Source organism: Tubulanus polymorphus, chromosome 3, assembly GCF_964204645.1.
Source record: "Tubulanus polymorphus chromosome 3, tnTubPoly1.2, whole genome shotgun sequence".
Lineage (NCBI taxonomy): Eukaryota > Metazoa > Nemertea > Palaeonemertea > Tubulaniformes > Tubulanidae > Tubulanus > Tubulanus polymorphus.
In genome coordinates, this window is record NC_134027.1 from 11,268,481 (window position 1) to 11,286,580 (window position 18,100).

Genomic DNA, 18,100 nt, shown 5'->3' on the forward strand with positions numbered 1-18,100 from the left:
GATATTTTATTCAGTACTTAATGTTGACGATGAAAGAATCGTTGGTTATCGTACGCGTACGTACTCGTGAATTATCAACCGTACAAGGGAACTTCCAGGTCTGATTTTATAGACTGGTATCCACTTTGATCCAGGGGTTATTAACTAAATCGCAAGTTAATACCAGTCTATGAAACTAGGCCCTATAGTGTAGTCTATACTCAAATCAATTTGATTAGTAAAATGATGGAAATTTAATCTGTAATATTGGTTCTAATACCGGTATTTGCGTTAAAGTTAATTCGTAATTCGACTTTCGAAACAAGGGAAGTTATGTTTACATATTTTTCTCATTCTTTGCTTTGTAATTGTGAAAACCACGTACACATTTCACCAAGCTGAACTTTCAGCCGAGATATATCTATAGATATCTATATCTATATACTTAATAATCATTTATTTTGTTTACTAATAAATAGTGATTAGATAAGTATAACTTATGGCCACTATGTGGCCTGGTCGTGCACAGAATTGTTTTAGCAAATACCAGTTAAAATGAAACCCGCCTAATCTAGATCAGTTGCGACCGCAATGAAATCCTGGACCGAGTATTATTATAGACTGGTATTAACTTTAACCCTGGGGGTTAACTCAGTTCATTTTCAATTAAGTCAGCCCCCCGGTTTAAGTTGATACCAGTCTATAAAACTGGGCCCCAAGCAGTTTTAATGCGAAATCTGAATATAACATCATATTTTGTATACATTTATGTACAGACGGAACGTAAATGATATCTGGATTAGATCCAGAATAAACTGATTTGGATGAGGCCGGTTTTGAATGTAGTGCATCGACATTTACTTCAAAAAAGACATGTTTAATTGTAATCTTTGATTGGAGAAGTGTTAGATACATATGCGTCGAATTTCAGAACAATCTATTTTGTGTTGGGTTGTAAGGAATTTAGTTTCTATGATCTAATAATCAATTACATTTTACTCCCGACTATAAAACAGACCCGACTATGACTGTTCTACTTGAGAGTTTTCACCCTTTTTAAAAGATCAACTATTCCCAAAAATATCGAAATACCCGCAAAATAAGAATAATTTCTAGTTCATTTTTAATAAAATAACCATTTACAATGACGAATTACTCTAATTTTTGGTGAAAACTACTACAATTAGAGACATCAGGTTGTCTGGCCTACTATGAAATTTCATTTTGGAATTTTGGCACTTGGTAGACCGTCTTATATGTACTTATATGTAGTTAAAATGCAAAACACAAGTGAAAAATACAGAAATAGTGTAAAGTATTTTTGGCCTCCACATGTTATTATGTAAATGCTATAAGAAATAAGAATTCTAACTGGTTTCTCGAAGAAATAAAATACATTACTCATAATATTGTCTATCTTTCAATAGTGTTCTTTTGTTACATTTTGTGCGGCAACGGGCAAATAGTCACATGTTTGCGCTGAAAAATATATCTTGAACTCGTTGCAACGGGCCGTCGTGACAATTAGACAAAAGGAATTTTCTTGAAAATCAAGGTCTGTTGCCTGACATGATTTGCGAAGACAAACCTAGCTCTGCTCGTAAACTTAAGTACCCTTTTTAATTGTGCATTTGCTGGTTCAAGAAACCTCCATAGAGGTTACCACACAATAAAGAACAAAGGCAACGAGGACTCTTCAAAAGAAGCAATAAGATGAACCACATAGAATTCTTTTATTAATATCTACCATTTATTTCTTTCATGTATTTGCAAGAGTATGACAAAACAATGCTACTTCAGAGAAATCCCATAATTGACGACTTATTCAAAAACTAAAAAATATCATTAGGATTTCGCTGTATTCCACCGCTTTAGGAAATGCCCGCAATAAATTTTTGTCTTCAATTGTGGCATTTCACTTGATGGATTAGTTAATGCATTTCAATAAAAATGCTTCAGACATACTTTTTCTACTGAGACCTTTTTCTCAGTGCTGCTGTAAAATATCATTAACCCTTTCAGTGCTGTCTTACCCAGGACCCAGTTCCACAGTTCTGAGTTAGAGTTAACTCTTGAGTTAAAGTTAGTTCATTTTCAATGAGTTAACTCAAGAGTTTTTAAAATTCCACCTCAGTGAGGGAATAATGGGTATACCGCCTATAGTGTATCGTCAGTTACTCATATTTCAGTCTGTTTAACAGGTGCTGCCATCTTTCAATAAAGATAAAAACTATTACATGAATAAGCCGCGATCACCAATTTATACACCGCATTGTGGTGTAGACGCATTTAAAGGGTTAATTTCTTTTTCTCAGCTTTACTGTACATTATATATCATTAATCTTGCATTTAAATCAAGGGTCGGCTACACATGTTCTATACACGCGATTTGAGATTTCTTCTAACATCTGGCGCCAATTGCTCAAAAGATTGTTACAGTTACCGTAACCTTTAGATAAAAACCATTATCAGTTAACCACGGATTGAAATTAAACCAACTTTTGAGCAAAAGATCCCTGAAAAATCGCACAGTAACAATAAGTTATTCATCCCCTGCTTAACTAGAGCATTTGTCCCCTGGATCAAAAATTCTGGTCCACTTCATACTAGATCACTAAGACCTTACATAGCTAACAACAAATGATCTATATTACTATATTACCTCTAGTCTAACTATATATTACACAGCTACTTGGATGAATCATGATCATTTGTGGATAAGCCCGAGGCCTATGCTGGGAGAGCTGAGGAGCCGACCTTTTTTATCAGCAAATTATTTCAACGAACAGATTTCAACGATCAAAAGTCATAGAAGACAATCTCTAAATATAATGAAAATTCCAGGTTGCAGATTATTCATACGTAAAAACGTTCAATTCCAATGATATGGCACATAGTTGCACATGCGGTAAATCTACGTTCACTTTTTATGGTCTGCTCCTACTGCATCGGCAACTGACACAAATCCTTCTTTTCTGTAAAATAAACAATGTGATCCACGTTATCATATGAACCCCCTACATTGAAACAATGATTTTGAAATCAAGCTACGCATGGTTGTAAGGAACTAGGGGTCCAGGGACACCATGCCCACTAGGGAAGTGATTTGAAATACTCCACTATCAGAAATTTACAATATTCAACGCCCCCTGGTGAACAAATTAATAAACCAAATACCTTGAAAGTCGCCACAACCGAACGAACGGATGAAAAGTGAACACAAGAAAGCTATGAGACAGGTTCGACGACGTTTCAACTCTAAACGTTACGAGCTATATTCAAAAAGATCTAATTTCCAAGAGCTTTCACTACGATGAAACAAGTATTTCTCCTTTCAGTCAGTGTCCTACCCTCGCTCTGAGTTAAACGCTGTATGGCCCATAGCATTGAGTCGAAACGTCGAACGACTACATAGTTTTACTATTGATTATTGGTTATTTTCTTCAATGTCACTCTCATTTCAATGCACTCATTAAACCTGGGTAAGTTGACTCTCAGCAAGAGTGATTTTGTTATCAACACACTGCATGTACATTGTGTAGTGACATATGTCCGGTGGTTTGTTGATTATTGATTCAGGATCGTTCATAAAAGGACGTACCGGTATGCAAGCTGTAGCAGCTAAAACCAAAAAGTCTAAAGTGTATGATCTGCCTACATCGGCTAATGAATTGTACGTACTTTATGGCTGACAGTATCCAGTTCATTTCCAATCAGTTAACTCTTTAGTCATATCTTAACACAGAACTGGGTGGAATTCAAATGATATTGCGAAATGAAAATGAATAGAGAATTCATTAATTGTGTGATGGTCTTGCCCTGTATCTTATGACATTTTGGTGCATACATCTTTTGAGAAAATTAAGAAAGGCATGGAGGAACACAAAAAATGTTTATTGATTGAGTTTGTACCAGGATATGCGATACATTTTCTGTCTGAAACTAAGACCATTATCTCAATTTCATTACCATTATTTTTACGTAATTCCTTAATATAATGAATCCTCCCTTATAGAGTCCACACATTAATTGACCTTGAAACAGGATCCCTACTGATCAGTCCTTCCTGGATATTGGGAGCTTTAAAGATTTGATATTTCAAGGAAGCGTCTGCATCACTTATATATCCTAATTACAGTGGTTCTTTAATCGGTACTGTATATTTCAGTAAACCGGTAATTGGTGGTTATATAACCAAATTTTTATCCTTTACGCTACCTAAACATGGTTTCAAATTTGGCAACCACCTAATTAGATAAAAACAAATCCTAGTCCCCACTATAATGATTCCAGGCGTGGTCTATTGTTGAACTTCTTGAGTATCTATTTACCCATTTATCGAGGGAGTTTTAAAGGAGTTCCTAACATTTTGCACAAATTAAAGTAGTTTCAAGCACCTTCTAATGCAGTTTCCATTTAAAAGATCTTTTAAGGAATCGAGGAGTCGTAGAGACCCTGTGAAATAAATCTGCCCACGACGAAACAGGCCATACATATCATTAACCTGGGTTCACAAAAGGCTTCATAGACTTACTGCAATATTTCTCGTAACTCTCGTTTGATTTTGTTGATTACGGGTGGACCATCATACGCTAAAGCTGAATATAATTGGACTAGAGAAGCACCAGCTCGAATCTTATCATACGCGTCTGCTCCACAGCATATTCCTCCTACGCCGATAATAGGCAATTCACCTGTAAATATAGCACATCATATCATCGCTCAATCCTTAACCCGTTTTAGCATAATTTTTTCTTCTTCGCCTTCCTTATTGTGATCCAATTGAACTTATTGATTTATACTTAACCCAATACATAAAAAATCAAAATAAAGAAAAAACAATATCTATTGAAGAGAAAAAAAAACAAATTAAAAATGGTAAAACGTTTCGGATTTTCGCTTCACCCTTGGATGAAATATGAAACAAAAATATCATTCACATAATCAAAAGCGCTTGGTTCAGCTAAAACTGCTTGCAGCGATGTGGAAAACAAGAAGAGCCAGGTACAAAAACTTCACAGTTTCACAATTCACGATGGCACATGCGTTCAGCTTGATACACGGATCTTAAAACTCAGTCAGAGGGATATTTACAATAGTCATGATTAAGCTTAAACAAGAATTTTAACAAAATCAGTATTCTGAAATTCCGGCCCATCATACACATGTCCGTAGATGGTTTTGAGTTCTATGGTTTTACCTTTAGTTAAAGAATACATGTTTTTAATCACTTCTGTTGATATTTCTTTTAATGGCTGTCCGCTAAGTCCTCCCGTTTCTGTCTTATGTTTGCTTTTCAATGACTCTGGTCTGGACACTGTTGTATTGCTGATTATCAAACCACTGACACCACACTATGAAATAAGTGAAGTCATTATCGATAAAGTAAGACTGTTATAAAACACTGTTTAAATTATCAAGTTTGGAATGCAATGAATTTCTGAGCCTAGATTCATCAATGCAGGGACAAAATTTACCTGATGTTTAGATTTTTAAACCCTCGGGACTAATTCACACTCGGGAAATTTCAGTGATAAACAAAATATTTGGCTATAGGTATGAAATATGTTTCCTGGGGTCAGGGCCATATCTAGCAGAAATTTTGAAAAATATTTTCCAAATTGTATTGTTATATCCTATACAACTGCCCTTTTTCGCTTTCCTCTGCCCCCTGAAATTAAAATGCTAGATATAGCCCTCGGGGTTAAAGAATGAATACAACAGTATCAATTCTTTCATCCCAGGGAAATGAACTCAAATCTTTCGTACCAACAGTAAGAGCTGTCATAGAATAGGTATTATCAAATTATAACCAGGGTAAACTTTCATAAGGACGTTTTAGATTGATTTAGAAATTAGAATCGGCTCTAAAATCATGATCAAGCTAACCATAACAGACCTGGCAGTTATAGAAATGAACAGATAACACAATTTTTTTGCAGTTTCCAAGAGTGACTCGGCTGATTAGGAGAAACAAGCTATCATTTTATTTCAGCCTAATGAAATCAAATCTAGTGAGTCTAAATGAGTGAAACTTTCTTGTGAAACTGGCCCTTCAAATATTTCACCTAGGGTTTATTCGTCGACACGCCTCCATGATTCCAGGAATATTACATGATTATAGGTTTGAAGAAATAGATAAAGATCCATGCAGAAACAGCAATTAAATTACCTGTTTTTGAGAGACCACAGCTGCTATATCTATTTGATCTTGTTCCGTCAAATCTGGAGCAATTTTGATGAGTAAAGGTGGTTTTTTCGCGCAGCTTAACTCATTTCTGGCTTTCACAACCTAAAGTACACAAGGAGGAACCATAAGGAATTACAAAGGTTTTTTTGTCTCAAAGTTGGAGTTCCTCTAAGATGTTGAAAATCTTTGAATACCAAAAGATATGACTGATATGGCAGGGAACGTGATGGCATCCTTAGACTCAGCCACGGCACATAAATTTGTCGCACTAGACCAGGTGCGTAGGTACATGCACAGGTAAAAAATAAAACAATATTTCTGATTGGCTAATAATGACATCATCTAAGCAGCGAACCCCAGCTAGTGTGGCATGGTTTCATACTGGGGGGAGTCTCGATGCCATCAGGTTTGAATCCCTACCAGGGGAGGATGCGTATAGGCTCCAAACCCTGTCAAGGGTGGATGAAACCTACCTTACTGATCAATTCTTGGAGCTGCTTTCTACCTTGCAACGCACGTAAACCTGGCGTATTTGGGCTCGATATGTTAATCACTAAATAATCCGACAGTTCACCAAATTTTTTCACGCCTTTCACATAATCCTCAGCAGAATCCAGTGTTGTCTTATTTTTTCCAAGATTTACACCGAGTATGCCACCTAAATTGATAAAGATTGAATCAATTAATTCACAATCCCATAAAAGATTTTTCCAGAAATTATACTCATTGAATATCGAACATATATTTGCCTTTCTAACAGTTGCCAATACAAGTTATCTTATGGACAGCAATAAAGCCAGGGGCGGATCCAGGCTGAACTCCCCCCTGGGTCCGCCCCTGAAAGCGTAAAGGGTAGAGCAGAACATTTTTTCACACTACCAAGAACTGCATCATCCCAATTATCAAGCAATGGACAAGAGGAGCAGCTACAAGATAATTCAAAGAGGCAATGGTTGGAAGTAAAAGATATCTCATAGTAGGCAGCAAAAAGTAACACTTTTAACAAAGGCAACAAAAAAGGCTGAATCAAAAAAAAAGACGTTTTAAACCCATAACTTCGATCAACATTTTTGATGAGACAGAAACTAAATGTTTATCCTCATAATAACGTTTTTGTTTGTGAGACTCAGTCTTGTAGAACGAAGGTACTGGTACCTCTGCAACGTGATTTCTGATAGGATGTTAACTTTTCGCGATCACTACCCGTCCAGAAATTCTCGTTCAAAAAGTTGCGATCGTCTGGTTCGGCAGGATTTTCTACCACATAATAAAGCAAAATTCACCAATTCTTTTTAGGACTAGCGATTTATTTCGAGAACTTAAGGAGACACGGTGAAATTAGTTGTAGATGTGTTGTACCTGATTGTCCTTCATCCTCGCGAAGAGATTTAAGTCGGTCGTACACTACTTCATGTCCATCGCTATTAAAACCATATCTACAATAATGAGTGTAACGATAAGTCAGAAAAGATTAATAATAAAGTAGACTCTGCCTATACCAGTACAGTTGGGACCTTCATTTTTTTTACTGAATTTAGCGGTTACTGGTTTGAAGTACCCTGAAAATCAAAAGATAAAACTAGGCGTCTATAGACGCTAGGAGATTGCTTTGAAATGCTAAAAAACCTAACAATTTAAATATTCAACACCCCCTGGTGAATACACAGATACCAATGACTGAAACTCACCACAATTGTCATAATCCACAATTTTGCAATTGATTGTGGTAATAAATGTGACAAGGTACCAATATAAAATGAAAATAACAAAATATTCTGATATTCAATGCCCCTGGTGAGCATATAAGAAAAATGACCTTGAAACTCAACATAATCATAGAACATGTCATGAGCTACAACTTTCTACAATATATGCATAGGTATCTAATCGTGGAATTTCGTCGTAAATTTCCCTTGGATAAAGTTTAAATGTTCTGTTAAACTGGCTCTTAATTTTTTTGTTTTGGATCATGTGCTCTATCTCCTATTTACCCGCATGTATAAACTCGGCTTAGAAAAATGTATCTTTTATTATAGATTTACATCTTCGTGCAGTTCCGGCTCTATTGTATGCGCCTCTGTTTAGAGATAATTTGCCCAAATTGACGAGGCGTCTAACCTCCGTACTTCAAAGATTTGATGCAAATTGATAAATTGTGCGAATAGTTTAGAAATAACTTTTTACGCCGACTGTACAAAATAAATCTAACAACGACGTGAACTGAACTGGACTTTTTGTGAACCCCATTGTTCGACGTATTGCCACAGGCATGCCGAGTAAAAAACTTTTGCAGCGTTTTGGTACGCTGATATTTAATTGGTGAAGTGCTTTTATACATCTCGTTAATTCAACCACGCATTCAGAATCTTTTGAACCACGGGAAGCGCTATGGATCTTTTTCGGAATGCAACAATTCCAACTAACGTATACTTGGTTTTTGTACGAAGCGGAACTGCGTTGAACGGAGTGTATTCGTGGTTTTACGTTCCATTCTCGAGTATTTGTTTCGTTCTCGGTTTTACCGGTAATCCGCTGATCATAATTCTAATGCTGCAACGTAAACTACGCAAGCGTTCATTTAGTCGGATGTTCGTTCAACTGGCGATATTCGATTCTATGGTCCTCTGTATTTATCTTATCAAATTCTTGAACTCTGTATCTTATCTGTTGTTCAACAGACTGCTCATCGAACCATCAACGCGAAACCAATGTATGCTTTTTGAGTATTTCACTGTTCTGTGTCTTACGGTCAGCCCGTGGACGCTGGTTCTAGTGTCCGTCGAGCGAATGTCTGTGGTTTGCTTTCCGTTTCGAGGTCCTCGCTTCTGGACACCGAATATCGCTTCTAGATTGTGTTTATCCATTGTCTGTGTAGGAGCGATGATTTATAGTTATTTATTCGCAACTGTCAATGTCAGTGATGGCGGTTGTATCAGCGAAGAACCAATACCGATATTTCGAATCATCTTTATTTCTATACTTCCATTTTGTTTTCTAGCCATCCTATCATCAATAACATCTGTCGCTTTATTCAAGAGAAAGAAAAACTTTAACAACTCTCGAGCGTATAAAGATTCAAACCAAGTTAACCTGTTGATTTTGTTACTGTGCATATTCTTTATGGTTACAACTTTTCCTGCATGTATATACAGCCCTATATTCCGGATCCATTCCGAAATAAAGGGTACAATGATGCCATTTCTTTCCGACATTTTGATGGTAAATTATTCTTTGAATCTGTATATATATCTGATGACGGGAAAGGATATCAGAAACGTGTGTCGTAATCTAATTTCAAAATGAAACCTTCACTAGACACTTCGATCAAATTGCCGTAACATTAAACTGAATTTCAACCTTATGAAAATTGATCTCTTGTTATTCTTAGAAGCACTGTCTCGTAGAAATGTGTTCAAATATATTACAAGGTTTAAAAAGGTTTATCAAGTACATACGTGATTTATGGGACAAAAATGTTTAGGACTAACGGATTTGACTCCTTAGTCAATGACATAGAATATTTGTCAAGCAATCCTTACTTTGTTTCCATTATTACACGATCTCAACTCTAAATCTCTTATCGATCTATCTAGAATTGTCTAAAGCCTAACAAAGGGACCCGGGACATTATGCCCCATTGGTGAAATGCTTGACGACTGATAATTCAATATTCAACACCCCTAGCAGGGCCGTATCTAGCAGGGGGCAAGGGGACGGTTGCTCCCCCAGAAATTTTGGAAAAGTGCCCTTTTAGCAAATATTACCGGTATTGTTAGGCCTATATCGATCAGAACTGCTTATTTTCAGGTTTTTCTCTGCCCTCCTAAAATTCAAATGCTAGGTACGCCTGGTGAATTAATACAGTGAGTCCTAAACTTATCACAATCATATAGCTTGTCATGAGCTACAATTGACTGTAAGTTAAAATCCGTTGAAATTTTCCTCGAAAACCTTTTACACATCCATGCATGAGGAATGATTACTAAGATGGTCACCGATTTTGTAAAAATTTTCTGATCAAAAAACCTGTCTGATGTGTTAGAGATCCCTTCCCTATGTATACCCATCACAAATTACAACAGAAAATGGTGAACCATTAGTAAGCTATGGGGCTATGAATTCAGGCCAAAAATGTTAAGAGTCTACTGTACATTTGGCCAAAAAACTTTGTTTCAATTCATATATAATAATCTATATTCACTTGCTTTACACCATGCGCTTTACACTATGATATTATCACAAATCTGTTTCTGAGAGATCCAATTTCTGAAAATCCATTAAATGATAACAAAATAAACATCATTTTCTAGTCTCAAGGTGAAAACAAGTGTATCAACCTCACCACGATATATAAGTCTGTTGTTTCATTCATTTGATTCACTTGTATTTCACCTTAAGAGAGGAGGGTCGCAAAATTATTCGAGTCAAGAAACTTTTTCACTCTATAAGAAAATTGGTGTGAGGGAATAACTGAAAATGTGGGGTATAGGCCTACAAGGGAGAACAAGTTAATTGGGTGAAAACTGGTTCTCCCTGTACATTGTTGGATTTTAATAAATAAAATTCGCTTTTAATCTTTTAAATTTCGTTTATAATGTTTATAATTTTTTTAAACTTATGATCTATTCCCGGCATGTGAGTGCAACTATTCTACTCATACAATTCTAGTTCTCGGATACCTGTTGATAATTGCCTGGTCTTCTTTTAATCTGAACACTCGCGGTTTCGGATTTCCGTCTTGGGGATTCGGAGTTATGCTCCCGACCTCTACGAATCCGAATCCCATCTTATACAAGCCTTTTACTGCTTCGCCTTGTTTATCAAATCCTGCCGCTAGTCCTACGGGATTATCAAACTGCAGTCCCAAAACTGTTGTCTTCTGCAATTATTCAATCAGAAAACAAAAAATTTATCAAAACTACTATTAGGCCTACCCTTATTTTTCTTGACCATCGACCAAAAATTCCTCGATTTAATCATATCCTCAGTGTGGGGCTGTTTCTTCTCAAGAGGAACTTAGTGACATTTTTCATCGGCAAGAATTAACGACACCAAAAATTCAAATTCCCTGATTTTCAAGAATGAGTCATTATTTCGATTTCAATAAATCTGGAATTCCTTGATGTCCCTTGATCTGTAAGAACCCCGGCCAAAAGAGATTCTTCATTCTGAGTTTTATTGATCAATGATGAATTAAACAGATGAATGTATTTATTGAGTGGTTTAAGCCATCAATAGTGGTTTCGTCAATCCAGAATTTATGAGTTTGAATCCTTGTGGTGGCAGAGTGCCTTGGTTATTAGTTGGCCTGCTGATTAGAAAAACAAACTAAACTAATAAGACTTGATAGAGCGAATCTTCCAATGAAAAACAATGCATGTGATTCGCTAGATATATAGACTGGCAGCTGCTGAGCAGATCTATTCACCCAAGAAATCTTGCAAGGTAATAGACTAATGAAGGGTCCACGACCAGGATCTGTGACCTTCAGCAGGGGCAATCAAACCCTGGCAAGCGAGGATGCTACTAACAATGCTTTCCTTGTACTCAGCAGGGAAAGGGAATTTTTGAAAATTCAAATCTTACTAATGAAGCATGATCTTCTGACTTCATGCGCGGAACTAAACCGTATTTCGACGCTTTGATCGCCACTGAATGAGTCGTCTCGGCATCAAACATTCTCAAAGGCGGCATCACGAAGTCTCGGTAAAATTTCTCATTGCCGCTGTGTATATTGTACGCGGAAAAAATACCGAAGCCTCCGACGATCACCATCGCGCCGCGTGTAAGTTTGAACTGAAAAAAAAAACACGAAAATAATTTTTTAAAGGCAGTGGATATATTGCCGATACAGCATTATTCCTGATAACGGCAACAGCTCGTTCTGGATTAGTCAGTAACCTGTCTGAGGTTTAGTTTCACAATCGGATATTTTCACAAACCACATATAAATGGTATAAGCCCATCCGATTATAAAAAGCTTACCACCAACGATTAGGTAACTAACTAGTTCTGGATGATCTAAGCTACAGTTCACCCTAGTCAGTAACCTGTCTGTGGTTTAGTTTCACAATCGGATATTTTCACAAACCACAGTCAGGAATGGGAAGGTCATTTTTGTATGAAATCTTCGTCAGCCAATTTGACTGACGAGTAATTTGCCTGGCATTTCATTGTCTCTTAAGATATCCGTCTATTTTTTGTTGTAATCGAGGCACAACAGATTCGTAGTTTGTCTGATACCTATAACACCTCACCTGATGATCTTAATCCATGTGCAAATCGGCCGTAAAGTGAGAGTAAATTTCCGTCGGGTCAACAGCTGCCATTTTGAAAATTACTGGAGGTGCTGGCACCTGTGGACTGAGGCCAGGACAACAGCACAAACTAACGAAGCGAAACGACGAAATTGAAAAAAATTAAGAAATCAACACTTATTCACATTTTTCTTTTACCAGAATTTATTATTTCATTATTTATTATGAAAAACCTGAAGATTTGAAATATAAGTTGGAAAACCATCAAAAATAAAAATTGTCGTTTCGTCTTGGAAGTTTTATATAAATCCTTGTAGGTCCCCTTGTCTTATCATGCCACATGTGCAATACAGAGAAATGGCGGCCAATGGCGAAATTTGTGGAGAAATTAATTAATTTCTCAAAATAATGTTGATTAATCACTCGAAACATACATAAAATTGGATTATTTCGAAAGGTACCTGTGTTAGTTTGTGATTTAAGCCATTAATTGTGGACTGAAGTGAATAGAAAGTATATTTTTGAAGTGTTACTTTTTTCAACCGTGTTTTGGTCCTTGTCATCCCTAACGTTGGTATAAGCCCATCCGATTATAAAAAGCTTACCACCAACGATTAGGTAACTAACTACAGTTCACCCCCAAACTTCAAATACGGACCCCTCTGCTGACGAGTGACGAGTGAGCACAGCAGCGCTGTGCCTAGTTAGTTACCTAATCGTTGGTGGTAAGCTTTTTATAATCGGATGGGCATACCATTTATATGTGGTTTGTGAAAATATCCGATTGTGAAACTAAACCACAGTCAGGTTACTGACTAGGCCCTACAGTAGTCAGTAACCTGTCTGTGGTTTAGTTTCACGATCGGATATTTTCACAAACCACATATAAATGGTATGCCCATCCGATTATAAAAAGCTTACCACCTTGAACTTGAACTTGAACTTTAATTTTATTGCTCCATATAATACACAAGTTACATAGGAAATGACATGACCACCCAACGATTAGGTAACTAACTATGACTACAGTTGACCATGCTTTCTCTGTAGACATATACCGGTACCGGGTATTAGCAAACTTACCAAACCGTCTCGTGCCATATTTCCTTTGAGTTATAATAAACGATGAGATCAAAGAGTTATTGAATCATGAGTGTCGAGGTGTTTTACGCGTGAAACACTTCTACCAGAGAGGAGTTGACAGTTTTGTTATAGCTTCGTCGAAACAATTTTGTTATATTCCTATGCAGCTGTGTCTTATTGAAGTTACACAGCAAAAAAAGAATGATCGAAGGATGATTCCATTAGAATTGCTTACATTCGGCGCCAATGCCGCTATTTTAGCCATTTTTTACCGTGGATACAAGAAGACAAAGAAGTACATCACTGCAGTCGAGGTACCGGGTATACGCTTTACCACTGGATTTTTGTCACAGACACAAATTAGGCCTATTTCTATTTGGATAGTGTTGAATCATAAATCTGTACCGGTATCATTGACCAACCCCAGTATTTCTGTTGTTAGTGATACTACATCCTTGTTTGCCAGGGTTTGATAATCACATGCTGATTACAAACCCTGGCTGCAAACCCTTTATTTATTGCCCACAATTTCTTGGGGGGCAGTCTAGGCCCTATATATATCAGCCAATTAGACGCGTTGTTTTTCATCGGCAGATTCACTACGCATGATCCCCGTCGCATGTGATTGGCTTCACCAAGAACCTAAGTGTCTGATGTACCACAGACACTAAGACACGAACGACATTTTCTCGATACTCTTAGATCACTGTGACTTTAAACCACCAGAAATGCAGTTTCACCAAATCGATTGTGAAAAATAAACTATCATTACAAACCTCACATATTCAGTTTTCTTATTATTATGTTCATTCGGAGGTTCCTTCATCATACTCCGTGCTTGATGCCATATAAATACAGAAATAGCAAAAATGACACCATTTTTTCACTTTGAAACTAGGCATTGTAACACTGTAGTTTGTTAGCAACAAGACACTTGAGCGATGCGTGTCTCATCGCTAATCAGCGCATCATTTTTGTATCTTAAATTTAATTGCACTAAAATCAGATTTATCGTCAAAATGATATAATGAACAAACGTAAGACATCATAAGGTTAGTGTAGATAGTTTATTTATCAGAATCGGTTGTTTATTTGCTGAGATATCGCAGTTTGAACACAGGCAAAAATGCCGACAGTCGTTGTGTCGGCAAAAGTCACGCGAATTTGAATGAACGTGTCTGGGTGGGTGGTTACACAGGATCGTAGAGCAACGTAGATACATTGTGGAGACAGCCACACTGCCCGGACTGGGTGAAGTGATTGGCTTGATATGTAGAGTGATGGCCGCTGACAACCTGTTCACCCAACAAAATCGTGGGCTCAATGTCATAGACCAATGAAGGGTTTTGTTAGTTGTCGAATAAACACTATAATGCGTGTATACTGTAGATAAATGAAGAAATCCCACACTTCGAATTTTAAAATTATACGATCAAATTTATTATAATGAAACCACAACGTTTCGGCTGTTGACTAACAGCCATCATCAGGTGGAATGACCAGAAAGGTTTTGTGTTGGTACACTGAGTACAGTGTCAGATGTAGGCCTATTCTAAGTACTGGTGCATGTATCTATCATGTATCTATAGAGTAATGAAGAGTGATTCTAGTTGCTAGTCGCTTTAATCTATGTAGATTAGATCAAAATCCGGATTTAACAAATCAGGATCAAGCGAGTTTGACCTAATCAGTGCTGAATAGCTTTGATAATTGGACGGGCTACACCAGAAGAAAATATGCGATTTTAACAACAGTTTCTGGTTAGGGAGCATTCACAAATTACGTACCTCAACATCTCCCGTTTTTCTGACTCCCCCTTGCACCACCTTTGTACCAAATGCACTGACCCCCTCTTAGCTACGTACCATGACACCCATGACCACCCCCCTCCCCCCAATTATATTGATACCAAGCACACATAGAACAAAAGTCGGATAAGAAGACACAACAAAAGAATTAAGCAAGTATTGTTGTTTATTGATTTTATATACCAGGCACTAAAAGCCGTGATAAAACAACTGTGGTATCGGCTATTTTCATTTGAGTTTGGTGCATATAGTACCTACCAAGATTGATTAATACCCCCCCTCCCTCAAAGTACATAACTTTTTTGCTGACCAGTTGTTTGGGAAAGAGGGCTAGATACTAGACGTATGTATGCCTAGAAAAATAGATGCCTTAGAATATCTATTTTCTAAAATTAACTTTCTGAATTACAGAATGCGCCTGATATTGAAGTCGGAGAAGATCTCAAAGCAAAATTGCTACAGGATGGCGTGATGCCTTACGTGTGTTTGAGTGGTTTGGTCACACCGAGCGAAAAAGCATTACAAAGTCAATTCTGTGATGATTTTACTGGGGTCATTCAACAGTTGACAGTGAAAGAATTTCGCACTCGTAGGCAAAGAGGATTCTGGTAGGATAAACCTTTTATGATTAACCCACGGGGCCTGACTAAACTTGATTTTAGTACCCTCACCGCAAATAATGCAGATTAGTTACTTCCAGTTTCTGTGTATAGTTCCCACTTATTACAGATCATGGGCCCTCTATAGGACTAATGAAATTAAAACCTGTTGAGAAATCGCGATTACAAATCATATTGTATATGCATTTTGAGTCTGCTGTTATTTTGAGAACTTTGTGTTTGACTTGTTAAACTCAGCTTTCTCCATATTCTAGAATTTAAAAGGGCCTGCATTAATTGTTAAGAGTAGGACATGTGGCTGCTGAAGTACTGGTAGCAAGGCTTTCGATCACCCAAAAAACAGAAAATTTAAGCTTGATTTTTGTGTAATCTTCGATTTGCCACACAAGCTTAATATACTTGGAAGCAATTATCAGCATGGATAGAATATTGACATCCACTCGGGTAGGGACAGCAGATATTTCATACGGGATGGCTGATTTTCAGAGGGGTGGATGTAAAAATGAAATGGGTGGCTGCCCCTATAAGAACTGTTGTGGATAAAACTGATACTGTGCTTAATCTGGATCTGTTTTATCCACATAGTTCATATTTGAAAAGGCACATATATCCGTAGTCTAAAAACTTTGTACAGTTCTGATAAAAAACCATTGTACTGGTGTAATCAAAGGTATGATTTGATCTGAATTTCTCAAAATAGGTTGTTTCATACCATCATTTGTTTGGAAACAAACTAAAACTAGTAAAGTTAATTCTGTATTGAATCAAAATTTAACCAACGTGGAACTGTTGGGTGCTGCCTACAATATCCTCAATACACTGGTATCTAAAAACTCTTTTGTTTGAAAAACCTTTTGTTCGTTTACTTGTAATAATTTTTCGGCCTGTTTTTAATTTCAGGAGTGACTCGTCGAGGGTTTTAAAAGATATCGTTAATTGCATACCGTTCGCGTTACGGAGTATGCGACCGGCAGACGACACGTTAGTACACGTCGCTGAACCTACCAAATCGAATACGCTCATGAATAATCTAACGGCGACGCACGATCACTTCAAACCAGCGGCGACTGGCTGGATCGAGCGAAGTCTCGAACGAATCGCCGGCGAAGTGACTAAAGGATTCAATGAATCGGAACATATGTTGCTCGTCGATTCGAAACTGATCGCCATCGGCGAAGTGACGTTACGAAACGGCGGCGTCATCACCATGCGTCCGCCCGAGTTGAACGATTTACCATACATTCTAGGACGCTTTTCCAAGGAGGATATCCTGAAGAAATTGGAAAATCGGTCGTTCGTATATAGAGTCTGCACGGGTATATTTACAGTGACGGCGATCGCGATATTGTATATATACTTTAAGAAACTGTACACCACGTGGATGGACGAACGCACCGACGAGAACTTATTATCAGAGGTTCAACGTCTACGTCGCGAGCATTACGAAGATACCGATGGTCAGTTACAGCATTGTATTATATGTCTGACTAATCGTCGCGATGTTGTGTTATTGGATTGCGGACATATTTGTACCTGTGCCGAATGCGCTGTCATGCTACCCGCACCCAGAAGATGTCCGATATGTCGTACTGATATAAGGGAAGTGATACCTGTCTATACACCATAGAATAATACTCATATGTAATTATTTATCATATATGTATAGTAAAGTTTTAGTAGTAAAGTTTTATTTTTCTAGTAGCTCTGACTTTTTGACTTGTCATTTTATTTTGGAAGCTATATCAAGGTGATTATAAAATCGAGCTCAGGCCAATCTGGTTCAATTGTTTTGATTACTTAGGCTTTTTTTTGGATTGAATTCATTTTGAGACTAATGTCTATTTCAATTTCGATTGAGAGGACATATATGTATGTACCAAAACTGACTGAGCTAAGCTAACCGATGATCGGGTGGCCTGATGCCTTCTCAAGTCATGTTGAAATGGCATAGTGTGGAACATAAGTTGAACTTTTACCTAGAAACTTAATGTCTGATGTTCAACTGACTGGTAGGAACACTAGGATCATAGAGCGATAGAGATCACTGTGGATGACTATGAGGGCACCGCAGACAATTATGACTTTTTGTTACATTATGAAAATGATTCCCTACTTTAATGCGCACAAAGCTTTTAGTGCAACCTTCAATGCAAAAATGATATT

At 37.3% G+C, this 18,100-nt stretch overlaps 2 protein-coding genes across 8 annotated transcripts; one reads left to right on the forward strand and one right to left on the reverse strand.

Moving 5' to 3' along the window:
* Positions 1 to 1,715: 1,715 nt before the first annotated feature.
* On the reverse strand, positions 1,716 to 13,609 carry LOC141902609 (dihydroorotate dehydrogenase (quinone), mitochondrial-like). 7 transcript variants are annotated; one of them, XM_074790426.1, is made up of 11 exons: positions 13,085 to 13,117; positions 12,960 to 12,991; positions 11,756 to 11,965; positions 10,849 to 11,048; positions 7,529 to 7,605; positions 7,325 to 7,426; positions 6,643 to 6,827; positions 6,152 to 6,271; positions 5,180 to 5,333; positions 4,514 to 4,673; positions 1,716 to 2,954 (listed from the first exon to the last, which is right to left on the reverse strand). In XM_074790426.1, the coding sequence occupies exons 2-11, from the start codon at positions 12,987 to 12,989 to the stop codon at positions 2,900 to 2,902; spliced, it is 1,293 nt and encodes a 430-aa protein (XP_074646527.1). In that variant the 5' UTR covers positions 12,990 to 12,991; positions 13,085 to 13,117; the 3' UTR covers positions 1,716 to 2,899. The 7 variants fall into 7 exon arrangements, with proteins under 7 accessions (XP_074646527.1, XP_074646528.1, XP_074646530.1 ...); XM_074790427.1 differs by lacking the exons at positions 12,960 to 12,991; positions 13,085 to 13,117 and adding an exon at positions 13,510 to 13,609; XM_074790429.1 differs by lacking the exon at positions 12,960 to 12,991 and having other exon boundaries at positions 13,032 to 13,133.
* Positions 13,610 to 13,687: 78 nt separating this feature from the next.
* Positions 13,688 to 17,564, forward strand: LOC141902611 (mitochondrial ubiquitin ligase activator of NFKB 1-like). Its single transcript, XM_074790432.1, has 3 exons — positions 13,688 to 13,823; positions 15,729 to 15,925; positions 16,838 to 17,564. The coding sequence occupies exons 1-3, from the start codon at positions 13,722 to 13,724 to the stop codon at positions 17,562 to 17,564; spliced, it is 1,026 nt and encodes a 341-aa protein (XP_074646533.1). The 5' UTR covers positions 13,688 to 13,721.
* The last annotated feature ends 536 nt before the right edge of the window (positions 17,565 to 18,100 follow it).

Coding starts and splice junctions, on each gene's coding strand:
- LOC141902609 (XM_074790426.1), bottom strand. CDS start 12,989: ATGACAAGGACCAAAACACGGTTGAAAAAA. Junction 5,334..6,151: donor CTGTGGTCTCTCAAAAACAG/GTAATTTAATTG, acceptor CTTATTTCATAG/TGTGGTGTCAGTGGTTTGAT. Junction 2,955..4,513: donor GAGTTACGAGAAATATTGCA/GTAAGTCTATGA, acceptor TTTATTTTACAG/AAAAGAAGGATTTGTGTCAG.
- LOC141902611 (XM_074790432.1), top strand. CDS start 13,722: ATGATTCCATTAGAATTGCTTACATTCGGCGCCAATGCCGCTATTTTA. Junction 13,824..15,728: donor AGTACATCACTGCAGTCGAG/GTACCGGGTATA, acceptor TCTGAATTACAG/AATGCGCCTGATATTGAAGT. Junction 15,926..16,837: donor CGTAGGCAAAGAGGATTCTG/GTAGGATAAACC, acceptor TTTTAATTTCAG/GAGTGACTCGTCGAGGGTTT.